The 25,271-nt window shown below is 38.9% G+C and overlaps 1 protein-coding gene across 1 annotated transcript in view; it reads right to left on the bottom strand.

The window, feature by feature from the left end:
- The window catches only part of LETM1 (leucine zipper and EF-hand containing transmembrane protein 1), a 31,254-nt gene extending 5,984 nt beyond the window's left edge, over positions 1-25,270 (bottom strand). Inside the window, exons 1-12 of the mRNA XM_027699865.1 lie at positions 25,177-25,270; positions 21,000-21,057; positions 17,462-17,918; positions 12,647-12,790; positions 11,547-11,684; positions 8,559-8,762; positions 7,987-8,106; positions 6,817-6,948; positions 5,977-6,156; positions 5,206-5,361; positions 2,137-2,271; positions 1,389-1,576 (exon numbers count right to left, since the gene is read on the bottom strand). Coding sequence (XP_027555666.1) covers positions 1,389-1,576; positions 2,137-2,271; positions 5,206-5,361; positions 5,977-6,156; positions 6,817-6,948; positions 7,987-8,106; positions 8,559-8,762; positions 11,547-11,684; positions 12,647-12,790; positions 17,462-17,918; positions 21,000-21,057; positions 25,177-25,255 — 1,991 coding nt within the window. The 5' untranslated portion in view covers positions 25,256-25,270. The remainder of the gene's footprint in view (positions 1-1,388; positions 1,577-2,136; positions 2,272-5,205; positions 5,362-5,976; positions 6,157-6,816; positions 6,949-7,986; positions 8,107-8,558; positions 8,763-11,546; positions 11,685-12,646; positions 12,791-17,461; positions 17,919-20,999; positions 21,058-25,176) is intronic.
- Position 25,271: the final 1 nt, after the last annotated feature.

Raw genomic sequence — 25,271 nt, 5'->3', positions numbered from 1 at the left:
TGTGCTATCTAAAGCCTCTGTTTGCCTACACTATTTGTTAGTTTGAAGAACCATCTTCCAGTACAGATCCAGCTGAAATTCAGGAGACAGTGAACCCAATAAATACTAAACAGAAGAGCTTTATCAGTGTAGTCTCAGCTCCTCTGGGCACAGATTGACTTTTATTCAAGGAGCATTTCTCCACCTGTCACCAAATATCCTGGACTGGTGTCATTTCTATGACTCTCGATGGCTTGATAATGACTGCACCAACTTGAGGGTTGAAGGACAAGCCTTTGACAACTAAGCAATATTCAAACCAATAATTTTCAATCATCCACAATCACCCACAAAATTATCCAGAAAACCATCCATTACAAAGTATAATTACATTCAGTACAAGCAGATTCTGCATTGTATTGTTAATTTATAAATTCAGATGGTTTTGATCAACGACTTCTCTGCAGCACCACTCACATGGTTGCCTTAATGCTACTGAACAAAATCTGAAACAAATGACCATTTGCCCTGGGGACTGGAAAAAACAAAGTTCAGAAGCAACAAAAGCAGAATCCTTATTTCTGTTTAGTTATGCTCTTTGGGAGCTGGGATCCTCTCTCAGTGAATCACACAAAATGGTGCAAGCATAAACTAGATTAATACAGCATTCATGATCACAAACCATGAGAATTTGTGTCACAGTTTCCAGGTGTTTCAGTCTTTAATATGCAGCATATGACTGTCTGACATAGGATGGCCTGAAAGACTCTCCAATAATATTAAGACCTCGATAAGTGTTGCTAAATGAATTTTGTAATGAAACTACCAGGAAGGACCTTCCTTTGAAAAACTGAAGTGTCACAAAAATTGAGATGAAGTAAATTGTTTTTGAAAGGGACTGTGTAAAATGATCTCCTCACTTCCACCGCACCCGTTCCCCCATTTCTCTCCAGAGACACCACAGAGTTCCTTGAAATCTTTTTCCTCACTAACATCTTTGCTAGTAACAAACAACAAACGTGAACATGCTCACCACACTGCTGTGCATCTTTTCAGTCAGTGACACAGGGCAAACCTACTGCGTGAGGAGCTTGACTAAAGGCATAATTTCATCTGTATCACCACTCGTGCCAGAACAAGATGGTAAGATAAGCTTTGACTTTCAGAATGCCCTCAGGACTAGCATCTGGGGAATTAGAAAACTTTTTTTCCTTCCTCATTTCAACCATCTTTAACCTTAGAAGAGAGAAAATCTACAGCACAATTTTGTTAATTTTGTTTCTAAAATCAATTACCTCAACATTCTAAACAGCAAGTTATTTACCAATTCTTTTCTAACCGCACATCAGACAAAAGCAAGAGTGAATATGAGTAGCCAGAGACACACCCAGTGCTTCCAAGTCACTTACCCAGCAGGAACATCACCACCATCCAGCTTTGCATCCACTGTCTCTTGACTTGTCTCTAATTCAACAATAATTTTGTCTATCTGACCAATCATTCGGTTCACTTTCTTTGTCAATCTCTTGCTTGCCTTTGACTCTTCCACTGCCTCTTCCTGGCCAGTTTTAGAGAGCTCTTTTATCTCTTGCAAATCCTAAAAGAAATAGTCAAGAGAGAGAAAAGCTTTTGCTGGTGTAAATTCACAACAACAGATTTCAACTAGCATTTCAAGACAGGAGCCATTTGTAAATGAAATGCAAATGAAGAGATAAATTAAGCCAGACTGGAATTAAAACAATAAATTCTAACACTGCTGCCTATTTCATGCACCCCTTAAATGTTATTTTCCACATCTTTCATAAGACTGGATGAGATTAATTTTACTTGACTTAAAAGTTTCTGTCATACTGACATCTACCCTTGTTAAGAAAGAACTGCAGCATGCAGTAGTCAGTCAGCACATGTTAGCCTAGTCACCCTGGGAATAAGAGCAGGAACAGGATTCTCATCTGCTGGGAACTACTCCAGTGACAACAACTAGGCTTTGAACATGTAATACAAATGAGGCTCTGCATTGTCCCATACAAAGTTCATTTACTCAGCTACCAACTTCAGGCAAACAGACAACCAACCAAAATAATCTCTGAATTTGTGGGTCATTTCTGCTAAAACTAAATATGCACAGAAAAAGAACTTCCATGCCCCATTCTTCACCTCACTATACTCCTGGATATCACCCTTCAATTCCTCAAGCTCCTCCTTCTCCTTAGTTAGTGATTTTTTCTGTTCCTGCAGCTTGGTGCAAGCATCACTCAGCACGTCAATCTCCTCCTTGGTGATTTCCTCACCCTGTAACAGAAAACATACACAAATTAGTGAAAGGCACATTTGTGATTTTCCTCAAAGATTTTGGGTCTTTTACCAGAAAAGAGAGACTCAAGATTCTTTTCCCATGTTTGAAGTCAGTGCTATCATAACCATTTTGAGGCTAATGCAAAGATTTTAAACGGTAAGGCAATTAGTTTGCTACGGTTCATATTTTTGTGAAGTGCAACATTAGTAAGTTCAGCTAATGTGACTGATTATGTGCATTTTGGCTATTAGAAATTCTGTAGCTAATCACCTCATTTAAGAATGTTTTCCTTCATTCTTTGCTGGGTTAAGCAATTTAAACAACTGAGAAACAATTCACTATATATAGGAAAGATAAATTACACCAAAAAAAATTGTAAAGTTTAGGAAGTTGAGCTGTAGAAAAGTTATCTTCAACAAGTTTTGTGAGAATGAGGATGAACATCCATAGTTTGCAAAGTATACCTGTCTCTTGAAAAGCTGAGAATAAAAAACTAACCTTCATACTGGAAAAGCAAGACTTTAAGATTATTAATTACAAATGCTAAAATCCCATAATACTATCTATAGTTAGTGTATTAATCTTACCTATACACCAGCTTTTATTTTGAATTGCTAAACTTTGAACAGACACATAAGTACAGTACAGAAAGACATGTGCGAACAAGGATGTGTGGAACACAGAGCAGAAGAATGATGTGCTTCCAAGAACCAACTGTGGAACAGGCATCCAGTCCCTTCATCAACTCAGAAAGAGTTTCAGTGTAATGCTAATATCTGGGCATCAACCTCACTTCTGATTTTAATACAATATCTCTAGTTCACATTAGCAAAAAAGGTTTAAAAAAAAAAAAGAAACAATTCAGTTTGAAAACAAATTCCTCTGCCTCAAATAAAATTAGTCATCTTCAAGAAGCCAGCAGTCTTGCATTTCTCCTCTCAGAGGTAGGAATTCCACTGTGCTTAAAATCTTTGGAAGCATCTTTAGGGGACAGGCCACACTGCAACCTCAGTTAAGAACTGTCATGTTTACTTTTTGTTTTCTCGTATCAGTTTGGGCTGTTGAGGAAGTCCTACTCATGGCCTGGTGCCAACACATTCTCACAGCTTTGGTGCTGCAACAGGCAGTGATACAAACACCATGACAGATGTGGCAACAAATATCCTTGCTGTTTCCAAATGAGATCATCCCAGCCTTGCCTGCCTCCCTCCCACAGCATTCCTCATGGCTGCACTTCATGCACCCAGCTATGCAGTCAGTGAGGCAGCCAACTCACCACTCAACAACACCCATTTCCATGCACATTAGTTCCATTTGGTTATTACCATTGAAACCTCCTTGGCAGCATTCTGAAGGAAACAATGTTATGGTAACAGCAGGTAGATAATGATGCTGTCAAGAAAGATCAAAAATATTTTTCTACTTAAAACATCCATTTTAACTTAATGTTGTTATTCTGCAAAGTAACATTGGGACTGAGAAAAATCCTGACGTCAAATCCCATGGACAAAAACAAGCTACAAATAAAACACAAGGTGCAACTGGAACATGAAAAGGAAGCCTACAAGAGTTAGAAACAGATACAGGTGACCCAGGAGGAATGCAGAGACACTGTCCCACCATGCATGGAAAGCCAAAGCCTAATGGAGTTAAATTTGATGAAGGATGTGAAAGGCAACAAGAAGGGCTTCTACAAGTATACCAGCAGCAAAAGGAAGTCAAGAGAAAATGTTTCTCTCGCATATTCTTACTCCTCTCTTCTCTGGCTGCAATTATATCTGTGCAGTAACTTTTTCCTTCTTAAATACGTTATCATAGAGGTGTTACCCCATCTCTGGTTGGCTTGGCCTCAGCCAGCAGTAGGTCCATCTTGGAGCCAGCTGGCATTGGCTCTGTCTGACACGGGAGAAGCTTCTTGCAGCTTCTCAGAGAAGCCACCCTTAAAGCCTCCCTCCCCTGCTACCAAAACCTGGCCATGCAAACCCAATACAGGTTGTCAATGCCTTCCTCATTCTTTACTGGTAAGGGCCTTCAGGAATGCCAGGTCTTGGATATCAATGTCTGGAGAAAGAAAGACCTACCATCAACGGAGGAGGATCTGGTTAGAGAACCTTTAAACAAACTGAACACATTCAAGTCCATGTGACTTAATGAGATACAAGCACAAGTGCTGATGGAGCTGTTAAATGTTACTGAGAGGCCACTGTCCATCATCTTTGAAAGGACATGGTCATCAGGGAAGACTCCTAAGGATTGGAAGAAAGCAGATGTCACTCCTATCTTCAGCAAGGGAGAGAAGGAGATCAGGCAGGCAGCAAATGAAAAAGAGCACTCACTGTCTGTAGTAAAGCATGCTCTGATCACAACAAAGCATGCTAAGTCTAGAAATTAACCTATTACTTTAATGGTGGTAAATTATGTTCCATGTTATACTGAAGAAATAGAGAAAGAGTACACTGAAATGTTTTTAGCGTCCATACATTGCCCACTAGCAGTTTAGAAGTGGAAGTCAATACAAATCTAGTACAGTCTAGTCCAAACCTAACTACTTACTTAATGCTCTGGTCTTAGCTACACCCTTCAAAAGAAGGGAAGAGTCATCTTCACCTACTCTCGCCCTCTCCCTCCTCATGTGTTAACATGCACAGACTCATCACACCTACAGCCAATGCAAATACCCCACAAAATAGGTATATTAATTTCAACAATGCAAACAGATGAAGGAGATACCTGGAAATGTTTTGTGCTGACTTCAGTTTCTGCACTGGTGGCTTAAGAATTTTCAATCTACTAAGTAGTTGTTTTTAACTGTCAGAATGCGGTGAGAGGGTTAAAAGTGAAGGACAGACAAGCAACTTATCATGGTTCTTAGGTGGATGCTTTGAACCTTTACATTCAAAAGTGAGAAAACATGTAGTTATCCAGATTACCTTGATGCCTTCCAACACGGGTGCTGTATCTATCAGTGTCTCCGAGTGCACTGCCACATCTGCCCTTGCCAGTTCTTTTTCAGTATCCATAGCCACCTGGACTTTTTTAGCTTGCAGAGCAGTTGCTTCAAGATCTACTGCTGGTTCCACCTCTTTCTAAATTCGAAACAGTCATTAAGTTGCAATTAAAAAAAACACCAAACCATTCTCTGTATTAGCATCAGTAAAGAATGACTTCTCAAAATAGAAACAGTTGCCAAAGTAGACACACACGTTTTTATGAGATGTTAAAAAACTGCAACATAGTGAGTGGGTTTCACATTAAAATACCCACTTGCACCCAATGAACTACATTCTGTGAGCTCCTGAGGCTTAATTCACCAGTAAAGCAGGTCAGCAGCTTTTATAGTCATATATTATACAATAACATTATGGGGTTAATGACACAGAGCCAAAGATAAGAACATTTAAAGTATGGGATGCAGAAAATAAAGCAAAAACCAAACAAAACACAACCTTTGCTAGAGAAAAAGAAGTCTTCTCTTATTACTCTAATTAAGAAGAAAAAGAAACCAAAGACATGTAAGATCAAGCCAACATTTCACAGTAAATCCTTCTGTGTTGCAGTCATTTTTAATGTTTTCCCACATCTTCCATATGTGGATTTAAAGTCCAGTTTCTTGCAGGGAACACCCAGAGCAGACTAACTCACAACACGTTAGTTTTTATATTACTGACATTTATTTCTCAATAGTTGTGAGCAGAACTTACCACAGCTGCAACTTCAAGCGTTTCTTTGGCTTTCTCTGCAGCTTCAGACAATCTTTCCATCTCTTTTTCTTCATTTTCTTTTCTGATGGCTTCCTCTTCCTGAAGTGTTGCTTCCAGGCGGACTTTGTTATCTATTTTTTCACCTTCAACTTCTGCCACTTTCACTTGGGCTTCTTTGGCCTAAAAATAACATAAGTCTAATAAAAGTGTGTGTGTATATATATATATGTGTATATATATATGCATATATATATATATGTCTGCATGATTTAAGAAGTTTAGATATTCTTACTGAGGTAGGTAGTACAGGTATGCTAATGAATCAAGTTGAAACCCCCAAATGTTACCCAATTTTTGCATTTCTCAGGAACAGATGACTCTCTTTCTTGAGAAAGTTTTCTAAACAAAGTTTCTGTTTCTGGCGGAATCATGAACTTTTCACCCTGAAATCATACATGTTCTTCATTCTCTTTCTCTCAAGACTACCAATAATTTGATAATTTCTCTCTCTACATAACAAAATCATATATTTTCATGGATTAATGTCTTTATCTGGCCCAGAGCATTCACGGTATTTATGTAAGTAAAATGTGTATTCTAAACCTTTTTATGTTATTACTGTCTGCTGTCATGCGATCCACTATTGCCTCGTATTTGCTTTATTCTCATACCCTTCCACACATAACACAATTTCTTCTGCATTTGAAGGTCACTCAAACCTATCCGTGGCTTAGTTTTTCATGGAAAAGAAAGGAACCAAGAAGAACATTTACTTCTCTGAATGGATTTTCAGTGATGACACTGAAAGCTGGTGCACATACTGTGCACATCAATACTTACAACACTGTCTGGTAGTGTCTGAAGTGTTGTTTTGAGCTGATCAGCTGGAGAAAGGGTGTCTGGAAGATACATGGCTCTGGATAAAATAAGCAACGAAGTAGGGATTTCCTGGTTCAAGTGCAGATCTAACCACTATAAATTAAAAACAGAAAACAAATCTTCAACTTCAGGATTTTTTTCTTTTTTACAGATGAAGTCAAGCACACACAAAAAAAGTTTATGAAATTTTTTTAACCATTACTTATCAGTCAATATCCTAGAACAGTAACTACAGCCTATAACCAGAATTACAGCAATTGAACTGAAATATAGGAAGAAGTATTTTGTTTGAACAAGTATTTCAAGTAATATTCAATGAGTGTTTGAAAAAATGGTTTGTTTCACATACATCTTAGAATTACAGAATGTTTTGGGTTGGAAGGAACCTTAAAGATCATCCATCTAGTTCCAACCCCTTTGCAGGGGCACCTTCCATTAAACTGTTACTCAAAGCCCCATCCAACTTGGCTTTTTAACACCTCCAGGGTTGGGGAGTCCACAACATCTCTGGGCAACTTGTTCCAGTGCCTCACCACTCTCACAGAAAAGAATTTCTTTCCAATACCTAATCTAAACCTGCCCTCCTTCAGCTTAAGGTGATTCCTTCTTGTCCTATTACTGCATGCCCTTGTGAAAAGTCCCTCTCCAGCTTCCCTGTAAGCCCTTTTTAGGTTCTGGTAAGTGTTATAAGGTGTGCCCAGAGCTTCCTCTTCCCCAGGCTAAACAACCCCAACTCTTCTTAGCCTGTCTTCATAGCAGAGGTGCTCCAGCCCTGTGATAACTTAGTGGCTCTCCTCTGGACCTGTTCCAACACGTCTTCCTCTAAACCAGGCAACAGCAAAAGACAAAGAACTGATTTACTTGGCAAAAATTTCTTTACAGAGCAACACAAACAATTAACAAGACAAACTTCCAAAACTGAAAACATATACTGGCTATGTTTAAGTATCCATTTGCATCGTCAAAATGTCATGGCCCAGTCAAAAGGCAGAAACCTACAGGTACTACATTCTTAGAATTTATGCATGATAAAAGCCTGTTAAGAAGAAAGACTCTTTTAACCAAGTCTTTAATGAGAACAGAATTAAAATGACTTCTCAGAATCAGAAGAAAAATCAGAGCTAACTATACCTGTTTAAGCTGCTCCTTGAGACGCTGCTCTGTCACACCAAGAGCTCTCATCCCTCGGGCACGACAAGCTGCCTGCAGCTCTTTAACAGTCAGGGTATCAACTCCTTCTTCAGAAATCATCTGCACAATGCGTAAAGTCAACTTCAGTACATAACAGCTCAAAACACAGGCACCACCATCACTGCACAGTTCGTGTGTTACATGGGCCACTAGAGGCTGCTGCAGCAACACAAAACAGCCTCCACTGTTCGAACACCCCCATAATGGCCACGTCGATCTCCAAGCCAATATTTCTATCAGCTCCCTTACAAATTACACTTTCATAGAAACGTTTTTCTTTGTAATATAATTACTTCAATTGCGATTAATGGTAGATTAAAAAAAGGACAGTTTTTTTGTTACAAATAAGGGCACCTGATTTTAAGCTCTTCAAGCCTTTTTGTGTTAAGTTAGCTCAAAAAATAAGAAAATTACAACAAAAAAGACAAATACCTAGGAAAACAAACATACATATTTCCACACTACTCTTATGTGCCAAAATTATCATCCAGTGCCTATTCAGAATGACTCACCTTATCATCTGCTTTTATGCTTCTCAACCTCATAGTCAGCTGGAAGCGGAGAAAGTTATTTGTCCCAATTGACTGAAGTTCCAACAATTTACAAAGTGCCACCAGCTGTGGCCTGGTCAGATTGTCCAGTGTCAACTCATCTTCAAACAGTTTAGAGAACCTTAAGATCTCCTCATTACTGGGTCTTTCACCAGTTTCCCTGATCTGTAGGAAAAAAACAAACACACACAAAGCTTTTCAAAGCAGGTGTTAAGGTTGGGCATTATTTTGAATAAAACATTCTCCTCATTTGTCAAACACTTTGCATCAATTTTGGGATAGGAAATAGCACACAAAGAAGTAATGACACAAATTTTTAAAAAACAACTTATATACTACAAAAGGCAAAAGAATTGATGGTGTCATAGTTTCCAACAACGCTGCATAATACCTCAAAATATATGTATATATACATCTGAGGGAATACAAAGTTGCTAGAGAAGTCACCCTGACAAGTATTCTTTCTGGTACCACACTTATTAAACACAGAAGCACATTAAAAGCATCACCCTGTGAAGATATAGTGAGAAGTACATCCAATGGCAAAAATTTTGCAACATTGCTGTCCCTACGAAACATAGATTAGGACACTTACCTATCTACTTCTCTCCACAAGCACATTTGTTACAATATTGTTTGGCTTTCAGTTCCTAGCTGTTCTGCAACACCCCAGTGCAAATGTTCTTGTACTCGAAGTTATACCGAAGTATAAACCACTATTTGGGAAAGGACTCTGCATCCTTCATACTGGAAGGTTCTATGTAACTACTTGTACGAATGCAAAGTTAAGCTTTTCAGTGATGTCTGGCCAAAGGGCACTTCACAGTCATTAAATCCAATTACAGGAAGCAGAAATAACAGTTCAAAGAAGTAGGAGAAAAATCATTCCCTAGTCTCATCAGGTCATACTAAAGCATTATCACCTGTACAGATGTTGATTTTTTTATTAAAGAATACCATTGAAAGCTTATTAGTGACATCATGGCATCAAAAATCTGCAGTCTGAAAACCTAACATTATCTACAGAGACTGATGTATCATGCCTAACTTTTTTACTAGCAAACTGAAATATTTTAGTAAACGGCTACCGAGAGCACAGGAAAAGGTAAAAATTGGAAGACAAGATGGCCTCAAGTCCATTAACCTCCAGGATACTTGTGTAGCAGAGAAACCAACTCAGATAAAGGAAGGTCAAATGCCTTGTTCCACTTCACCGGTGCCTTCACCGTGGGAGCCAAAAACAGCACTTTAAAAATATAAGAAGTATTTTCTTCCTTGTTTAAAGATGAAGAGCCAGCCATGTGTTTCTTAAGAGTACAAACTGAAGCTTTCCAGTACATCACTAGCTAGAAAGCAACATGGAGAAATTCTAGAATTCTGCAGCAAACATGCTAAGCCTATAATCAATGGTTCTTGCAGTATCAAATACTTCAACACAGAAGAAGCTGTAAAAGAACAGCAAAAAGGTGGGAAACATTTAAGCTTCATCTTGCTCTGACATTTATTATGTGGTACAGTGAAATGAGATCAATGAATTTTGTCTCCAAGGCACAAATGAGAAATATAATGCTGTAAAAAGCACACCCACACACAAGAAATGTGGGGCTTGAAACTTCTTTTTTTAGTCATCAGAGGAACTTGGGACTTCCTCCAGCAAACGTGGAGTGAAACATCATTTATTTCCACAGAAATTAACGGCCAAATACAAATTCTCAGTAGCAGTTCTTTCAGAAGAAAACGAAATGTTCCAAACATGAAGCACAGCAGTGGCACGTTCCCAGGGTCTGCAGGGCCGGTGCTTCAGCCACTGACTGCTATAACTAACGACTTACAATGTTCTGCAGATTAAAAATAACAGAAACAGGTAATTGCATAGAAGTTTCAAAGTACCTGGACTTTGCAAGCAGCTGCTGACTGGCAAAATTTCCCACTATGATTATGTCCAGTAACCCACGTGGCACCATCAACATCATCTCATTACCCCACACTTTAGAACTTCATTCTTACCTCTGACAAGCAGGACAATCTTAAGCTGACAGAACTTGTAAAGTTCAGGTCTGAAATCCCTGGGCTTATGTGCCTTTTTCTGTGCAAATACACACACTCCCCAAAGGAGGGGACCACAGCCTTACTTTCAATAAAGCACCAGTGATGTTGTTGGCTCCATCTCTTATTCAACAGCTCCACAATTAAGAGAAATTAAAAGTGTGAGTGGACTGAGATAAATCCTATCCTGAGAAGATTTAAGAAGGTATTTTTATCTTCAGGGAATTTTCTACCCTTACCTACAGTTTGGTGAAAGGAACCACTGTCAAACCTAAAGGCCATCAATATAGGAGGCAGATGTCTGACACTCAGTCTCTCTGTCAGCAACTGATTGTGAACAGAAAAATTTTGCACCAAACACAGCAACCACATTACAGCTAAACCCCAGACTATACAATGTTCTAGTCAGTGACCAAAAGGATTTCAGCAGCATGGCAACTGTGCGTTTAAAAACTGTTTCTATAAGCAGAATTAGATCTGACCAAAAAACATTTACTTTCTTCCCCCACGAAGTTTTAATTAGTTAATTAAGAAAGAACCCCTTTCTCCCAGTTCTCTTACCCAAGCTTAAAAAAGGTCAAAAACTACACAAGTAACCACTGAGCACACAATGTTTCATGTTAGAATTAACTTGTTAACAAAATAAGAGAACAAGAAGCAAATGAGAAAAATACACCGCTTCTAGAATAAGAGAGTAGAAGCACCAGCTAGAACACCAAAGAACAGTAAAACTTTATCACACTGAAGTATTACTTACAAAAAAAAAATTTATCGTAAAAAAACTTCTACATCCTGCTTCTTCAAGTCAAACAGGATAAAGGTATCTGACGATTACCATAGACCAAATAAAACACCAAGCCATTTTTATGTAGCAAGAGTAAACACATTTTTAAATTTTTTTACCTTTTGAAAGAACGTTGAAAAATCTTTTGCCACATTTCCCTTGGCTGCTTTATTTTTTAATGCCATCTCCTCAATGGTGTCTTGAAGGAATTTAGCCAATTCAAGCTTTACTCTCAATTCTTTCTTCAACCTTTCCTCCTGTTAAGAAAATATTTGGTTTTAAAAGTTCCTTCCAGAAACATGTGCATGAAATATCACTTCTTCTGGCCCCAGAGAAGTCATGTGAAGTACTTCTGGACTTCTGCTGTAACACATACATCCCGAGAGGGCATTCACTCTTAGCAAATATCTCCAAATTACTCTGAAAAATAAGTTCCAAGCTCCATGAGGCATGAGATGCAATGCCAGGAGTGGCCTCACCTGCTAAAACTAACATGCACTCTCTAAATTAGCAACAAAAAGATTGAAACTAAAAAACTGGTTTGGGTAGTTCCCAACTCTTGTATCCAGCACAGAAATCCTACACTACATCTCATCCAAAGAGAATTTATCACAGAATTAGACATGAGTGGTTACTTAGATCCAAATACACAATCATGATTGATTATAACTGTGACTGACTGGGAGCTCCCTATGTACAAACCTCATGGAAGCTTTTTGTACTCTGAAAGTGAGAACTTGTGGGGCTTTTTGGTGGGATTTCTAATTCTGATAAAACTTAACTAAAAGAAATAAACTCTAAACAAAAAAGGCATAAGAAGCTGTTTTAAATATTAAGTATACATATGAAAAACCTTGTATCAAGAATAAAGACTACAAATGTTACAATGTCTATTTTAATACAAGTCAGGAAAATTAAGCCTCAGAGCTCTCATTTCTGAATTGAAAATGGAGATGGGGACAGCAGAAAAGACATGAGAGGCTTAGAGCCCTGATAGCTCAGCACCTGCACATATAAACAGGTAAACCAGGATGGCACTGGTTCATTATTATACATTAAACAGCAAGATCTTCAACACAAGATAAGGGAGATAAAAGCGTTACCCTAACACTGAAAATAAAAACAAACCTACTTTTCAGACTTTTTGTAATTTCTTTACCAAGAAGATTTCTAATTTTTTCAAAAAATATTACTGGATTGTAAATTCAGACCTGCTTACCTTTTTAGACTTTGTCTCAAATGTAGAGGGAAGCATATTAGGGAACAACTTAAGAGCTACTGGAAGCAAAAATTCCATAAATGGGACAACAAGAAAAACCAAGAAAGGGACCAGGCGGAAAAGATCGGCACATATTCGAAGGAACTAGAAGGAAAAAAAAAAGAAATGTATTGATAAGCTAAAATTTAAATATTTATTTTAAAAATACGTGATATGATCATCCAATTATCACTTAGGCTCACATATATATATTTGGTATGAAGAAAATTTAAAATAACACAGAAAAAGGATGTGACAAAGTCAGTTTTTAGTATGTTTTTCTTCAAGTTGCTATATACTACAGAGTTTCAGGAGTTTTCAACACTATAGAAAGTATTTCAAAAGCCTCACTGTGTCTCAATAGGATTATTGAACAAGTATCTCATTTAAACCTCTTAAAAGCACCTGAAAACAGGAGGTGGTCATTTGTTGTCATTAAAGCTGCTTAACTCCTTTTATGCATCTTTATTTGTGCTCCACCACTTCTTACATGCATGAGCTACTATGGACTAAGTAATCAAGAACAAAATGGAAGATCCCTCCCCCTGTGCCTTACAACAATTGTAATGTACATTTAAATCCAGGGTAATGAGCCCAGCTTGGTAGCTTTTTTTTTTTTTTTTAAATCACTGCTTTTCTAGAGCAGTAATCCTCTGAAGCAGGCCAAGGCATTGGTTACTGAATCTTCAGCTGCATGAAATACTGTCCTTGTGATTTCTGTACACTCACAAATATATATAGTAGGCTGCACAGTCAATAATCAAATCTTTCAGTAATTGTTGAAAGCTTAAGAACTCAGTTTATATTGGGGAGTGCAGATATTGCTTGATTCTACCTCATTTTACAACAGATATAACTGGTTGTTGGGAATACTGTCTGTTCCTAAATCGGAGACCAAAGGCCAGATGTGCACTATGGCACACTACGGCCACAGCAGATGTCATTCAACATCAGGATTTGATAAACACAGCTACGAGTGGTAAAAACTGGCAACCTAAATGCTATTACAAAACCAAACACATGCTTCCCCCTCCCACCCCTTCCCGCAGCTCAAAGCAATTGAGGGGAACAGCAGCAACAACCAGCACAGACCTCATGTGCCTAGGACTGATTTGCTAGAATACAAAACCTGTAAAACTTCATTCAAAATTTTCTTAGCATAAAACCAGACAGAATCTTAAATACTGTATGAGGAATGCACATGCTATACAGATTCAAAGTTCCACTTTTTTTTTTTTGTTTCGTTTTTATATATATAAAAAAATTCAGTTTCCCAGAAGGGATGCTTTGGTCCATTGTTTAGAGGCTCAAGGATTTTTCCATTCATTCCAACAATAGAAGGCAAACGACTAGAAGGGAGTTAAAAAAAAAAAAAAAAGAAGAAAGTTTGGAGGAAAATTTTAAACCTCAGAAGAACAAGTTCCAAAAAAACCCACCTCAAAATTTTCTAGAGTACAGAGTTCCTATTTTAACCCAGTCTCTATTTTCAGTCAGTGCGTGCAAGTATTTCTACAAAATCCATATCCAAGGAAGCAGTTTTACCACCGGATTAAGCTACCCTAATGCTAACCTGAGACAAGGTATAAAGAGTCATGAAGGTGCACTAGCAGTCACACCACCAATCCAGGTAAAACTGGCCCATAAATACATACACAGACAAGTGAAAAAGGATCAGTACAAACCAAGGAGAAGGGCTGGGAGCAGGGGGCATTGCAAAACTTGATTAAAGCACCAAGCAGAACCAGCTTTTTTTTTCACAGCAGCACTGTCCTGGATCATCTTACATAAATCATGGAACTGCACTCGGCTAACTCAAGGAAAACAGCTTTACACAGGAACCTAATACAATGGTGTACGATTACACACACGTTATTTGGCAGCACGGCAAGAAAACCTTGTGACTACCTTGTATCTGCTGCTACAGCTCATGGATTCCACTTTTCCCCCCTCTGCAGGTTTGAAGAGTTTGTAAAGCTGGCAGACCTGCCACAAACTCCATAGTGTTTGCCACCTCACTTCCATGTCCTGAACCATCCTGCTGCAGGAACCAGCATTAGAGCCATTAGTTTTTAACAGCCAGTATCATATTTTGCATGTTTTACTTCTTCCTGCCCTCTCTCCTAAGTGTAGGTATGTGACCCTGTTTAATCCAAACCCTGCCAGCAATTGTACCAGCAGAATTTTGGAACTGACTTTTAGTTTACATAAGCAATAGCTCCCTTTGCATTAGCCATGCTGCAAATGCTTGTTCATGTGGTTAGATTACTTGCATATCCTTCCATTATTGCCTCCAAAGAGGAAGGAAAGGGCAGGCAGAAATAACTCATTTGTCAGTCTGCATGAAGATAAGATTTCTTTAGGACTGTCAGTTCATGTGCAGCTTAATACATTTAAGGTAGTATGTACTTCAATTTTAATTTTACATTTTTTAAAGTTCAGGAGCAACTTTTGCTAAGTTTTAGGGAATTTGGCATCAAAATTTTAAGACTTCTTCAAATCAGTCAGTATACCATGATTTAAGGTTGAACTGATAAAAAGAAATGAACTGCGTTAAAACAAACTTGAAATAAGGTTTAAAAAAACACCAGAGGTAAAGGGTTTTGTCTAGCTGCAAGATGGCTTTGCTTTTCACTGACGCTGGGTTCTCAGCCTACCATGCCTTCATTCCAGAGACAGGATGTCCTCTTCCTTCAAATAAAGAAAACACAAAACCTAGACTGAGAAACTAACATCACTGCAGTTCTTAAAACTATTTTCTCTACATCTCCTACACCAGATTACATGCATACACATTCACACAAACACACATCACTAGGTAAGAGACAGGCTACATCAGTGTAAACACCAATTCATATCTGCAAACAAAAAAATTTCTGTTTTATTTAAAACAAGGAAAATTGAACATCTGCACACAAAACCAAAACGAATCCAGAAAGGCCAAATGCCAGATCACTACTTAAATATGAGAAAGATAGATCTATGATCAAAGGGCAATCAAATTAATAAGTCCACCTACTGATGGAATATTACTGCTGTTTGTATAATTTCCCAGAAGTATAGCTCAGCGAACACAACATAGGCAGGAAAATCAATGGTTCCAATCCACCCTCTGGAGAATTTCTGATTCTGTTTGAAATCATGAATTAATTTGTCTCGCTTGGCTTTCCAAGTCTCCCAAAGCTCTCAGTAAGCCAGCACAAGCCAGAACTGCTGCTTCACGAAGTCCTCCAGTCCTCACCTTCCCCTGTCCTCGGTTACTCCTTCTTGGCACCACATAATCTCCTCTCACGTCAGCACAGACTGTTATATTTATTGCTGAGCAACGTCTCAGCTGGATCAGCTGCCAAGCATATTCTTGCACCAGCGTAAGGAGGGCAGCAAAAATAGGGAGCATGAAAATGCTGAGACCATCAACCAGTGCTGTTCTTGGAAAGAGACCACAGGCACCCACAACTAAAAACTGCTACATGTGCATGTAACAATTTTTGCTATTTGTTTCACCTTGTGAATATAGGAAAAACTTTTGCATACTGCATTAGGATGTGATGGGTTCTAAATACACATCAAAATGTTCACATGTGTACCTAATTTTATCTGGAAATTATGAAAACAATGAGCAAATATTCATGTTTTTTATCATTTATCGGAAGTTTTAAGGGCAGAGATGTGACCCTAACACTTCGTGTGTGCAAGTGCACAAACTGCAGAGCGCCAGACTGTGCCCACGAGCAGCACTGCTCACTCCTACTGCAGAGTACATACACTTCTTGCTCTCCAGCATTTCTTCCAGTGCATCTTTTTTTCAGCAACAGCTGAAATGCTTTTTTCGTATTTAAAAAAGGCAGGAAGGCAGACTTGAATTTTTAATCTGTATAAACTGCTTAAACATCTTGTCCTTTAAAACAGTAAAATGAGAACTATCAAATCAGCATGTTGCATATTTTGCTAATGAACGGGTGAAGTTGAATATCAATGCATTCTTAAAGTAAAAAAAGGAATTAACTATACCAGTTTATTATTTTGCAGTCTTTTAATATATGAGCTCACATCAAATGCTTTTAAATATCCATATAACTTTTTATTCTAATTGAATAAGCCTCCATTTACTTCATCCAGAACCTGAAATTACTATTGAAATGCATGTATGTTATCCAAATTTGAAAGCACTCATATTTTGCATCTCCCTTTTCTTTAAAATTATCAGTTTCCTTTTTACAGTTTCATACATGTAAGCTACATGTCATGAAGAAAATAAATGTATCTGGACTAAAATTATTTCAGATATATTTATAACTGAGATAGTACATTATCAGTCATGAATTTCAGCCTGCTGCTTTAATCCTGTTAAAAAAAAACAAACAAGCAAGCAACAAACCAGAAATAGAACTGGCACAAATCCAACCTTTACTAGAAGTGTCTTCCCTCTACTTTTCCAGCTGGAGTGAAAAAGCAGAGAAAGTGACCATATACAGAGATGTAGCACATGGATGGGAACTTGAGAACAAACCACAACTGCTGCCCATGTGACAAAACAGAAGAATCCTCTGCTGTTCCAACTAGAAAATACCAAATTTATCTTCAATAACAGGGAACACAACTGAAATGTTTTGGAGCAAAAATATCCAAAAATTTTAGTGTCCACATAGTGAGCAGGAGGGAAACACACCTAGCAGTTCTAATTCTAGGAATAGAAGACAACAGAAAGAACTAACTCAGTTCAAATAAAATGGAGGAATCACTGAGGATACTCAAGTGAAACTGGTGTTTATTCAGTACCTGTCTCCGTTCTCGACGAGACAAAGTGTTTCCGTGCAGGATTCTCCAGAGCATCCTTGCAGCTATTTTGGTGTCAATCCACAGTAATCGAAAACCATGGTAATAGTGCTTCAGTTCATCCATAACCCGCTGTCCAAGAGATTTTTTCACAACTTCCACTTCTGTTGGACTATACACAGGACCTCCTTCTTCCAGCTTCTTGTTTTTGTCCTTTAAGGACTTCAGTGACTTTTCAACTATGGAGTCATCTTGAAGGGGACGTGAAGAATGCCACCATCTAACTGGGAGATACTGGGGACGTAAAACACCCAGGGTTGCTAGTGGCGTCCATGAGCCAGAAGAGCTCGTAAGAGTAAAGTATATTTGTCCAGATCCTTTAGTCCAACAACAGTAATGATCTTTTTTGGAGTATGTGTAAACAGGAGGGACACCAGTGCAATATTTAAAGTGTACAGTCCTTCAAAAGAAAAATGCATTCAAGAATTAGCAACAGATCATAAGCTATTTATATATATATAATATACAGTTGTATAGTTATATATATTTATGTAATTATAAAATGCATAATTTGAAAAACATCTACAACATATTTAAGAAAAAAAATGCAAACTTTTGACTCTTATGATCAATGTCTATACCTGAAAAGAACAAGTGGTTTTACTTCATGACAAAAAAAAAAAATCTGCAGGGAATTTTCCATTAAACAACTTTGAAAAGGTAGCTTATTTTACTCCAATTAAATAAAGAGTACCCATCAGATGTGGTTTACATTTAGAAAGCTACATTTGAAAATTATTCTGCAAATTCATAAGTAACATAGAGACCCTTTTACTACTTCTCCTGTTTGAGCAAAACACTTGAGAAAAAGAAACAGAAGTTGTAGACTTGGGATAGGTGCTGAGTCAGAGGAAGAGAATTAGTATCAGAGAAATCTGATTTCATTAGAGTTCCTCTCTTACTATCTCCATGCATTTAGTTTTCCTTTTTCAGTGGAAAATTATGCAAAAAATTCCATCATGGTACTGAACTGGGGCATAGAGAACCAGCACCTTGTTCAGAATTTTGTTCTTTTCTTTAATTAAATGTAGACTGAAGTTAGCAGGGAAGCACTGCCCAAACATCCCAAAAGCTCCTGTTACACACAGAAGAACTACTCCTTATACCCAAGTAGAACTCTACACATTTTGATAAAAAGATAGGACAAAAATAAAATAGTAGATAAAATATTTTATATAAATGAGTTCCATTAGGTGTCCCTCAAATTGAAATGCCAGCATTAAGTCATCTACAGGACAGAAATGATTGGGGTGTTTCTTCACGGAGCCATTGTACTAACAAAACAAAATCAGAATGTGATTTTTGTCTTCAGTCAATGAACAGAAAATAGGAGCAAATGGCTCTGCAGGTCTGAATAACATTTTAAGGGAAAAAAAAAGTCTATTGAACACTTGTAAGTATTAACCTCCCTCACTCAATTTTCAGGCAGAAGCACTTTTTAAACTTAATTATCACATGATAAAATGGATTTTAATTCCTTTAATGGTTTTGTCTATTTAATGTTATTCAAACAGAACTTTGTACAAAAAAAAAGAAAGACTGGATTATTACTTTTTAAAGATACATTATTATTTTCTAGTTTAAACTAAAGTTTTAAACACCTGACCATTCAATGGTCAGACAACTGCCGAAACAGACACAGTTACCCAAAACAGTCTCTTGATCAGCTAGAAAAGTACATATTTGCACAGATATTAACAGATGACAATGACAGGTCTCTTAAGAAAATAAAGTACATATTCAAAACCAGATTAAAACATTTGCATAAATCAATCCAGCCTGACTCTAAGGAACTTCCCAAAAGCAGAGCTCCAGGCCTACAGACCAAGTTCCACCTACATACATCGACACTCTTCTGCATGGAGAGAGGAAGGGAGCTCTGCCAGCAGAACTGGTTCTGATTCTGCAGAGAAAAGAAAATTTGCAAGAAATGTGCCTCTCTGAACATACTTTCACAAGCAGGAGGTCAGAGAGACTTCTATCCTAGTCTGTCTGCAGCATTTGTAATAGTAGAGTCCCCTGCTTTCAGATCTGGGTCATGTGGGGTGCAGGCACTAGTTTGTTTTATTTTAAGCAGCCACCTTACATTAACAGCAATTTTTGTTAAAAAAAACCCAGCAAAACAAACAATACAAAAAACCCCCAAACAAATTACAGTAAAAACCCCAAAAAAACTGTTTGACTTGGAAGGGACCTTATAGAGTATCCAATTCCAAACCCCCTGCTATGGGCAGGGACACCTTCCACTACATCAGATTCCTCAGAGCCCCATCCAGCCTGTCCTTGAGCAGTTCCAGGGATGGGGCACCCACAGTTTCTCTGGGCAACCTGTGTCAGGGCCTCACCACCACACAGCAAAGAATTTCTGATGTCTAATCTAATCCTACCCTGTTTCATTTTAAAGCCATTTCCCCTCGTCCTGTCCCCTCCATGCCCTTGACAAAAGTCACTCTTCACCTCTCTGTAAGCCCCTTTAGATACTGGAAGGCCTTCCCGAGCCTTCTCTTCTCCAGGCTGAACAATCCCAATCCTCTCAGTCTGTCTTCAGATGACAGGTGCTCCAGCCCACAGGCTTAAAATCATAAGTTTCCAAATTTCCAAGAGAGAGGTCTTATAAGACTTACACTAAAAGTCTTTACAAAAAAGTACATAGATATTTGGAAATGCTTCATGTATTTTTAAAAAAATGACCACAATTAATTCTACAGCAGGTGATATAGAACTAACATGTCTGAAAAAGAATTAGTTTGTTTTGCATTAAAGGGTTGTGTCTAGAGACACATCCTTGTGTTAAAATGGAAACTCAGGAAATCGAAGAATAGTCACTGTGCCCTGGTCAGTTTGACTATAAATGAACTACAGAACACATATTTTAATATTCCAAGGAAAGGGATTAGGAAATTCATATCCACAAGTATGCCTTGTGAGCCAAGCCAGAAACAGAGAATGGATTCTGCCAACATTCAACTCCTTAAGCTCCATGAGGGCACACAACAGCTGGATTCATTTTCAGAAGAGGACACCATCACCCAAGGCTGTAACATATAATACACTACTTTCTCTGGTTTCATAGAGATACAAATCAAACGATTTACATTCCCAACTGTCAGCTATGATTTTCAAACTAGCTGTGATTCAATGTTTACGGTACTCCACAGAGAAAGTATGCGGGAAACTCATCACATCCCATTATGACACCTGGAATCACCCAAGAAAAATATTAATATTCTACTGCTTTCACATCAGAAGTGAAACAAAAAGGGAGGAAGTGGGTGGAAAAAGGAAGATCTCAGTTTCTTTCTCCCACACACAACCAAGCAGGTGAAGAGAGTAATACTCAGACTTCCTTTAATCTGTCAATAACACAAGCTGAAGCTAATATTTTAGCACTTGGTCTAGATTTAAACCTACGCTCTGCAACACTACACTAACTGATTTTTTGTACAGTTTTGAGTTCAGAAAAATGTTCATATTTACTCACATCTTGTTTGCCAGCCTCAGAGACGTACAGCTAAGACACACCCGATCTCCCAAGTTACCTAGAAAAAACACCAATAATTAGCATTAATTCTGAAATTCAGCATGACATTTATCTACACAGTGAGTTGCACACAAGCACATGATTTACAAGACCAACCTTTACATAGGAATGGCTACTACTAAAAGCACAAAGATATAGCTTAACAGCAACTTCCCTATGCACATTCACACTTTGGATGTTGCCAAGACTGAATTCTGTTTTGCTTTTGACAGTAGGCATGTGAAGTACTGAAGCCCAAATACTTCACCCTATTCCAAGAGAAGTCAAAGCACATGCCTTGTTCTTATTTCTCTCAATCTGTAACCCCAATTTACAGCACAAAAAAAGAGAAAACAGGTGGGAAGCAATTCTGTAAGGCAGATGAGATGCTCAAGCAAACTGCCTGTGCACATCTGTGGATGTGTGAGGTACTGCTTGCTCTTGTTCAGTCACCTGAAGACACGTTTCCAAGTCCCTCGGGCAAGTGACTATATTGCAGAAAAACTTCACTGAAAGCAAATATAATCTTTTAATAGCTCCGTGACAACACTGGATTAGATGATCCAAATGGAGCACTTGCAAGCATTTAGGATGAAAATAGCTTTTTGTTTGTTTTAAGCAAAACAACAAATAAAACATGAGTAGGAACCTAAACACACTTCATTAGAGAAGCAAAACCACATCACTTGAATACATTTTTGATTAGCATCTGGTACAAACAGCCCTACTCTGTGATCTCTCTGCAAAGGATACAAATTGTCTTGAAGGGCAAGGACCTGACCCAAAGCATATGAAAGGTTAGCTTTCCAGAAAAAGCCATGTTCCTCAAAATGAATTTTATTTAAAACACTAACTCAGAATCAATCCTAATAATAGCTAATAAAGTCCACAAGCAGGACTGACACCTATATACAGCCATCCTCTATCTAGGTACAGAGACAAGCTGCATCCACTCTGGAAATAAACTGAGGAGAGACCATGAAATGATAAATCATTTCACAGGCTTCAATAAAGGGCCATGCTTCAAAGCCTTCCAACCATGGAAGAAGCATCAGCAACATGAAATGCTACCTCATGGCTGTACACAATCTACAATCAGTGAAAATCATCCCTGAAATCACTGGAAAGGAATTAATCTCCCTAAGGAGACTTTAAAAAAATAAATCTTGTATCAACACCTAGCTACAATAACTCAACAGGTAGTTGAGTTATACCAACTGCAAAAAGATTTCTGGACAAATTATAGGAAAATCACACAAGCAAGACTCCAAATGCCTTGGCACTTTCTGGCCAATCTTCTTAGAATTCGTTGTATCCAAAATAAAACTGGAAAGCTGGATAGAGCAGGTATGCTGTGGTTTGTTTCTCTCATCTGGAACCTACTATTTCTGGTCAATCCTAAGAGATAGCAGGATAGAAAAGTCATTTTAGAGGTTAGTGGTACCCTTTTCCACCATTAAAGCCAAGATATGGCCTATGACAGAACCTAAAGTAGAAAACTCTATCTGAGAAAACACAGCATCCAAATACAAGATACTTTAAGTATTAAGGGAAAAGAGATACCACAAAATCAGGTGGGACAATCAGAAGATATAGAAGATAACTTATCTGATGAAAATCTCAATAATCAAGGGATGTCCCATGCTTAGTGGGCTCTGAAATAATTACAGCAAAAGCCATCGCATTACCAAGTCAAAGGATTTATCCATCTCAAGTTATATCAAACTCTAACAGGCACTTACTGCCACTGCAAGTAGAGCCAAAGGAAAAACTGTGTCTTTCTGGCTCAAAAAGCAAGCCTTGAGAATCTGTGAAGGCATTCTGACACTCTCCAATATTTAGAGAAAGAACAGCAGCTGAATTTCTAAACCCAAAAGGCATCTCACAGGATGTCCCTGACTTTAAGGAAGAGCTGACCAAAGCAGATAAGTACTCAGTGTCTAGACAGGTAAGCCACAGCAGGGTAATCTGCTTGTCTCACCTGAATGCCAGGAAGCACACAAAGCCCATGTGCCAAAAACCAGAGTCCTACTAGGAGAGGACACGGCCTGCTATGGACAGGTGCCCCTGGAACAAACAGGGATGATCTGGAGATCAACACTGGCTTGGAGTTTCTTAGATAAAACTCCACAGGCAGCAAGACACTTTCACTTCACTTACTTTCTTTCCAACCAAACTCATTAAATGTTAAGGAAGGGGTCAAAGAACAAAATTCCAAGGTTGCCATAAGAAAATATGCTGACTCAAATGCTTCTTATTGTACAGCTATTCAGAGTGTGAAGAGGCACACAGAAACTGTTAATTCCAACTCTGCCAGTTCTGACAAGAGCTCTTTATGTTTTGCAGTGTCTGTTATAATTACGCACCTAAGAGCAAACCAGCTCTGAAATAAAATACTTCCTACAAAGAGGAGCAAAGTCCATAATCCTTGCTTCTAGGGTAACCCAGACATCCAGAAGTGTCTAAACAAGGTGAATGTTGCTTAACCACACTCAACACTGTTCATTTAAGAAACTTGCATTAGCTTTGTAAGAAAGAAAGGCAGTAGTGCCAGAAAAATTATATGTTGACACGTTCCTCATGAAAAAGGAGTAATGAGAAACTTTATTCACATATTTAATGAAACATCAAAACCAAAGTTTTTAATGTAGAATAGCTGTGTACTGTTACTATGTTTAGAGTTTTTTAAAAATAAAATGCTAACATGAAGTAAGTCCTTACAGAAGTGTAAGCTTGCAGTACTTAACAGTCTGATCTTGACAGGAAGAACATTTAGGATTCTTAGAAGCACTTAGCTTTAACTTAATCTTAGACTACTTACATGTAGAGCTAAAGAAGATGAGCTAAGTAAAGCAGAACACCACACAAAAAAAATTACACCTTACAATAACGCATTAATAATAAATTAACACCCCAAATAAAAGCACTGATTGTATCATAACCATAGTGCACCACAGCAGAGTAATTATTTGATTCTATCACAGTATTTCAGCACAGGTTCTCTAAGATTTATAACACGCAAAACCAGAGCGATCATTAGCACTTCTTATGCTATGCAACCAGAAGAATCAAATTTAATCCCACATAATTTGAAGGTACATGGATGCGTTTCTTCCTGTTATAAACTGGACAGCTGAGATACCCCAGTTGTTGCTTTTTTTTGAGGTCACTGTACAAGCTCAACCTAAATAAATGTCTTTACAACAGTAGTTTAAAAAAAAAGCCATCAACTAGAAGAAGCTACCACATTTGTGTGATTACTCGTAACCAAGAGGACAGCCTGGTCATCATAATGGACAAGCCTCCTCTTGGCTCACGAGGTTTGCCTGAATCTGGACGTGCTGCTGGCCTGTTCTCAGTGACAGCACTCCAGTGACAGGCCGGGGCCGTGTCAGTGACAGTGTCAGTAACAACCCGCTGCCTGCTGAGCTTTCCCTCATTCCTCACTAACCCCCTGCCATTCCAGCTCTGGGACGTAAAGAGCAACCACAGGCCTCGCACATGTCTCAAGTTATCAGCTGTTTCATGCCACTGAACTTCACCACCCAGAGATCCTTAAACCGTCAAATTATCTTGGTTATTAATCAGTATCCCAAACTGCGTTCCCTTTTTATTTGCCAGGCTTTCAAAGCCACGCGGAAAAAGGCGAATTCACATATCCTTCCTGCTGCGAACTAAGAAAAAAACCCCTTGTACTTTCTCAAAGGGAAGGAGCACATAAACTAGCGACAACTCCACACCCAAGCTACGCTGAGAACAAGGCAGGCAGGACCAAGACGTAGTTCCTGCACCTCAGCAAAACGCACGTGTTTTTCCTTTCCCAGCCAACCGGCATTTAAAGAATACGCCTGTCCCAGCTGCCCTTACGGCAGAGCATCCTCTCCAACCACGCTGGTAGGGGAAGCACATGCTTAGAGGCCGCAGGACCCAGGGAGCGCGGGCCGGGCCAGGCCGGGCCGGGAGCAGCGCCCTGCCCAGCCCTGAGTCGCCCCCGGCGGGCACTCAGCCGCGGCCCTTTCTCCCGCACCAGCCTCTCCGCCCACGCCGGGAGCCCCCAGACGCCGCCGCCTCCGCTCTCCCTTCCACCCTCCCCTTCCCCTTCGCCCAGGCCCGGCGAGCAGCCCCGGGGGAGCCTCACCGGGCTGTGGCCGGCGGCGCAGCGCTCGGGGCAGGCGGCAGGCGCGGCGCCCGCAGCTCTGCAGCAGCATGGACGCCATGGCGGCGCTCGGCGGG

This window comes from Neopelma chrysocephalum, unplaced genomic scaffold (assembly GCF_003984885.1).
Source record: "Neopelma chrysocephalum unplaced genomic scaffold, ASM398488v2 Primary Assembly neopelma1_142, whole genome shotgun sequence".
Classification (NCBI taxonomy): Eukaryota; Metazoa; Chordata; class Aves; order Passeriformes; family Pipridae; genus Neopelma; species Neopelma chrysocephalum.
Note: the sequence above shows the minus strand (reverse complement) of the source record. Positions and strands in the feature narration are given on the sequence as shown.